Source organism: Zootoca vivipara, chromosome 2 (genome assembly GCF_963506605.1).
Source record: "Zootoca vivipara chromosome 2, rZooViv1.1, whole genome shotgun sequence".
Taxonomy (NCBI): Eukaryota; Metazoa; Chordata; class Lepidosauria; order Squamata; family Lacertidae; genus Zootoca; species Zootoca vivipara.
In genome coordinates this window covers 13,485,705-13,491,704 of record NC_083277.1, presented here as the reverse complement: position 1 = coordinate 13,491,704, position 6,000 = coordinate 13,485,705, and the positions used below count along the sequence as shown (strand labels likewise).

Genomic DNA, 6,000 nt, shown 5'->3' with positions numbered 1-6,000 from the left:
GTAGTCCAAGAGAGAGATACTGTGTTTTCCCCCACACCTCCAGCACAAATTTGACAGATTTTTGTATATATTTGAAAGTCTGGAGGGGGTCAGGTACCATCGGTGTTGCATTTTTAACATGTTTTCTCTAATGCTATAACTCGTGGTAAAATTTATATCTATTTTCCAAAGGTGTTCCCACTCCTCCATCATTATGGGGCATCCAATATCTTGCACCCATCTTATCATATTAACATTGGTTGCTTCTTCCATTACCTTGAATTCCAGAAGGAGCCTATACATCTTTGATATTATTTTTATTTTATCAGTTATTAATTATCTTTCCAATTTTGATGGTTCTTTTTCAAATCCTATTTTCTTATTTTTTATATATATATCATACGTTTGGTAATATTCTAGCCAGGTTGAAAAATAAATTTTCACATTTTCACATTTTTTAATTTTTATTTGGCCGTCTTCTTCTATCAACAAATTATTATATGTTGCCCAACATCCTTTCATATTCTTTTTTTAACCGCGATTGCTTCTAAGGGGGATGACCATTTTGGCGTCTTAGGTTCTAAAAACAGTTTATATTATTCCCACACTTTAAATAATGGATATCTTATTATATGATTTACAATGCCCTTTATAAATGATTTTTATTGGTTTTACAGAAAAACACAACACTTTAAACACAAAAAATACAAACAAAAATAACAAGAAAAAAATGACATTACAAAAAACAACAATAAAAAACACAAAAATCAAGATACCATAATTCATTTTCTTTAACATTGTAAAAAGGGACTTCCTCGAGTTCCCTCTGTCTGCGGTTCATTTCTCCTTTATCTTTAGCAATTTCCAATTCATTGTTTAAAACTCCTTGCAATTTCAAATCTCTCATACATCCATTTACTTAACATAATTCTCAAACCCGCAGTTTCTATAAACTTCTAAATCTAATCTCAATATACAATTTTACCATATTTTTTAAAATAAACTTTAAAATCTTTCCACTCTTCTTCTGTTGCTTCTGCTCCCCGGTCGCGTATTCTCCTGGCCATCTCAGCCAGTTCCATGTACTCCATCATTTTCATTTGCCAATCGTCCACTGTTGGTAATTCTTGGGGCTTCCAGTTCTTGGCTAATAATGCTCTTGCCGCCGTTGTAGCATACATAAAAAAATTAACGTTTTTCTTAGGAATCTCTTTTCCAACTATACCCAATAGAAAAGATTCTGGTTTCTGAATAAATGTTTTTCAACACTCTCTTTAATTCATTATAAATCTTCTCCCAGAAATCCCTTAATAGTGGGCAAGTCCACCACATATGATAAAAAGATCCTTTCTCTTTCTTACATTTCCAACATTTATTATACTGATTATGATAGATCTTAGCTAGTTTTACTGGTGTAAGATACCATCTATACATCATTTTCATTATATTTTCTCTTAAAAGATTACACACAGTAAATTTCAAATTCTGTTTCCATAATTTTCCCCAATCTTTCATCAGACTATTATATCCCACATCCTTTGCCCACAATATCATGACATTCTTTGTTCATCTTTCGTATGCCACTCAAGCAATAACTTATACATTCTGGAAAGTATTTTTGTTTTTGGTTCTAACAATTCTATTTCCAACTTTGACTTCTCTGATTGGAAGACAATTTTCCTATCCAGTTTAAAAACTTCATTGATCTGATAATATTGGAGCCAATCATGAAGCTTAGTCTTCAACTGTTCATATGTTTTTAACTTAAATTGGTCTCCTTCTTCTATCAACATGTCCCTATATTTTAACCAACTGGTTTCCATATTCAATCTTTTGTGTGCTTTAGTCTCCATCTTTTCTAAATTCTTCTTTAAGAACATCCAAGAGACATTGTCAATGGAAAACCGTGAATCCTGAGATTCGTCTCCCTCTGTTTCATCTGAAGAAATGCGATCGCCACCTGCGCCTGGTATGTCTGCTTTTCCAGGTCTTGGACTTTCCCTGTCTCCAATTGAGTAACTCTTTCATCTACTCCTGCCACCTGTGTCTTCACCTGTTTAATTTCTTTATTCAAGGAACTAAGTTCACCTTTAATCCGTTTTAATTCTTCCGTAGTCCTCTTTAATTCTTCAGAATTGCGATCCTGCCCTTCCTTGAGACCAGCAAGTGCCTGCAACACTTGGTCTTCGAATGATGGTGATATAGACCCTTTCCTCCTTGCTCTTTAAGAGGCAGCTGCTGCTGTATCAGTGCCTGACATACTGTTATTATAGTGAAAATATTTCTCAGTCTCAAGAGCCTCAAGGTCAGGCTTATCTCAATTCCTTTCCCAGCTAGGAAGAGCCACAGTCAGGGAGTAAATACAGTGGTGCCTCGCTTAACGAATGCCCTGCTTAACGAAATTTCCGCTTAACGAAAGGATTTTTCGAGCGGAGGTTGCCTCGCTAGACGAATTCGTTTTATGAAAAATTTGTCTAGCGAATCGCGGTTTCCCATAGCAATGCATTGAAATTCAATTAATGCGTTCCTATGGGCAAAAAAAAAATTCAAGGCATTCCTATGGGATTCGCTAGACGAATTTTTCTTTATAAGAAAAGACCCGTGGAAAGAATTAAATTCGTCTAGCGAGGCACCACTGTACACAGTCCAAAATTGTATCCAGTATGTTTCCAACCTTTTATACAAAGTAATTTATGTTTTGTTGCCTGAAGATTGAAATGTTGCAATTCCCCTTAAATTAGGCCTTTCCTCCAGCTCAGAAGTGCAGCAGATACTTCAAAGGCAGCCAAAAGGAAACAAAAGCTCACAACCTCTTTTCCTTTATGACGTCACAATGCTATGCTGAGCTGATCGGTTCCCCGCTCCCGGGGAGGGGGAAGCGATTTTCCTTTAGGGATTCTCTTCACGTTGATGTATTCTAAGTTTTCCACTCTGACTGAAGCACTTTCCACACTCCACACATTTAAATGGTTTCTCCCCCGTGTGAGTCCGTTGATGAATTCTAAGGACCCAGCTCTGACTGAAGCTCTTTCCACACTCCATACATTTAAATGGTTTCTCCCCCGTGTGAATCCGTTGATGTTTTCTAAGGTCTCCACTGTGACTGAAGCACTTTCCACACTCCATACATTTAAATGGTTTCTCCCCCGTGTGAGTCCGTTGATGTATTCTAAGGTGTCCACTCTGACTGAAGCTCTTTCCACACTCCATGCACTGAAAGGGTTTCTCCCCCGTGTGAATCCGTTGATGTTTTCTTAGTACTCCACTCTCACTGAAGCTCTTTCCGCACTCCATACATTTAAATGGTTTCTCCCCCGTGTGAGTCCGTTGATGTATTCTAAGGTCTCCACTCTGACTGAAGCTCTTTTCACACTCCATACATTTAAATGGTTTCTCCCCCGTGTGACTCCGTTGATGTATTCTGAGGTGTCCACTCTGACTGAAGCTCTTTCCACACTCCATACATTTAAATGGTTTCTCCCCCGTGTGACTCCGTTGATGTTTTCTAAGGTGTCCACTCTCACTGAAGCTCTTTCCACACTCCATACATTTAAATGGTTTCTCCCCCGTGTGAGTCCGTTGATGAATTCTAAGGACCCAGCTCTGACTGAAGCTCTTTCCACACTCCATACATTTAAATGGTTTCTCCCCCGTGTGACTCCGTTGATGTATTCTAAGGGCTCCACTCTGACTGAAGCTCTTTCCACACTCCATACATTTAAATGGTTTCTCCCCCGTGTGAATCCGTTGATGTATTCTAAGGGCTCCACTCTGACTGAAGCTCTTTCCACACTCCATACATTTAAATGGTTTCTCCCCCGTGTGACTCTGTTGATGTATTCTAAGGGCTCCACTCTGACTGAAGCTCTTTCCACATTCCATGCATTTAAATGGTTTCTCCCCCGTGTGAGTCCGTTGATGTATTCTAAGTTGTCCACTGTCAGTGAAGCTCTTTCCACACTCCATGCTTTCAAATTGTTTATCGTCTCTCTTTTCACACTCCATGTATTTAAATGCTTTCTTCGTTATTTCCATTGGACATGGCCCACCAGAATTTTGACTGCCTTCTTCACTGTCTTTTTTCGACGGGGGTAGGGGGAGAGAAAATCCTATTTGTTTTCTAGGAAGAGAACAAAAAAAGAATATTATACATATCAATTAGCACCTGCTCTTATTTTAACAACTTGTTCATTATCTCATATCCTCCATATGTTCCAACTTTTTAGGAAAGACAAATGAAACGATGTTAAATAATGGTCATGCATCACCAGCCTTAGTAAACGTTAGCAGCATTATCTTAGAATACGGTTGAACTGTGGGGTTTACTTTTCATAAAAAGTGGTTTCTCACAGGAAAGGGAGCTGCTCTATGTCCATGAACCTGCCCACAATTCATCATGAAGTTCTTCATCCTCTGCACAATCATCTTCCAACCCTGACAGTGTGGGCACATTAGATTTATAGTGGAATGGTTTAGATGGTTTAGATAAAAAACCCTTCATGGATCAATGCCTTGTCGTGGCGAAGGGGCTTGAATAACTCAGAGAAGCTATGAGCTATGCCATGCAGGGCCACCCAAGATGGACAGGTCATAGTGGAGAGTTTTGACTAAACGTGATCCACCTGGAGAAGGAACTGGCAAGCCACTCCAGTATCCCTGCCAAGAAAACTCCATGGACAAAGACAACAGGCATATAAAAGTTATGACGCTGGAAGATGAGCCCCTCAGGTCGGAAGGCGTCCAACATGCTACTGAGGAAGAGCGGAGGACAAGTACAAGTAGATTCAGAGCTGATGAAGCGGCTGGGCCAAAGCCGAAAGGACGCTCAGTTGCGGATATGCCTGGAAGCGAAAGGAAAGTCCAATGCTGTAAAGAAAAATATTGCATAGGAACCTGGAATGTAAGAACCATGAATGGAGGTAAGCTGGGTGTGGTCAAAAATGAGATGACAAGAATAAATATTGACATCCTGGGCATCAGTGAACTAAAATGGAAGGGAATGGGCGAATTCAGTTCGGGTGACTATCATATCTACTACTGTGGGCAAGAATCCTGTAGAAGAAATGGAGTGGCCCTCATAGTCAACAAAAGAGTGGCAAAAGCTGTAATGGGATGCAATCTCAAAAATGACAGAATGATCTCAATATGAATCCAAGGCAGACCTTTTAACATCACAGTAATCCAAGTTTATGCACCAACTACCGGTGCTGAAGAAAGTGAAATTGACCAATTCTATGAAGACCTACAACACCTTCTAGAAATGACACCAAAGAAGGATGTTCTTCTCATTACAGGGGACTGGAATGCTAAAGTAGGGAATCAAGAGATAAAAGGAACCACTGGCAAGTTTGGCCTTGGAGTTCAAAATGAAGCAGGGCAAAGGTTAATAGAGTTCTGTCAAGAGAACAAGCTGGTCATCACAAACACTCTCTTCCAACAACACAAGAGACGACTCTACACATGGATATCACCAAATGGGCAGCATCGAAATCAGATTGATTATATTCTCTGCAGCCAAAGATGGAGAAGCTCTATACAGTCAGCAAAAACAAGACCTGGAGCTGACTGTAACTCAGATCATCAGCTTCTTATAGCAAAATTCCAGCTTAAACTGAAGAAAGTAGGAAAAACCACTGGGCCAGTAAGATACAATCTGAATCAAATCCCTTATGAATACACAGTGGAAGTGAGGAACAGGTTTAAGGATTTAGATTTGGTGGACATAGTGCCTGAAGAACTATGGATGGAGGCTCGTAACATTATACAGGAGGCAGCAATGAAAACCATCCCAAGGAAAAGGAAATGCAAGAAAGCAAAATGGCTGTCCAACGAGGCCTTACAAATAGCAGAGGAGAGGAGGCAAGCAAAATGCAAGGGAGATAGGGAAAGATACAGGAAACTGAATGCAGATTTCAAAAAAACAGCAAGGAGAGACAAGAGGGTGTTCTTAAATGAGCAATGCAAAGAAATAGAGGAAAACAATAGAATGGGAAAAACCAGAGATCTGTTCAAGAAAATTGG

The 6,000-nt window shown here is 39.5% G+C and overlaps 1 protein-coding gene across 2 annotated transcripts in view; it reads right to left on the bottom strand.

Annotated features, from left to right (window-relative positions):
* Positions 1-377: 377 nt before the first annotated feature.
* Positions 378-6,000, bottom strand: part of LOC132591578 (oocyte zinc finger protein XlCOF6-like) — a 39,001-nt gene continuing 33,378 nt past the window's right edge. The window contains exon 2 of one of the 2 annotated variants that reach the window (XM_060270797.1): positions 378-4,099. In XM_060270797.1, coding sequence (XP_060126780.1) covers positions 2,869-4,014 — 1,146 coding nt within the window. In that variant the 5' untranslated portion in view covers positions 4,015-4,099 and the 3' untranslated portion in view covers positions 378-2,868. The remainder of the gene's footprint in view (positions 4,100-6,000) is intronic. The other variant, XM_060270798.1, reaches the window with a different exon arrangement.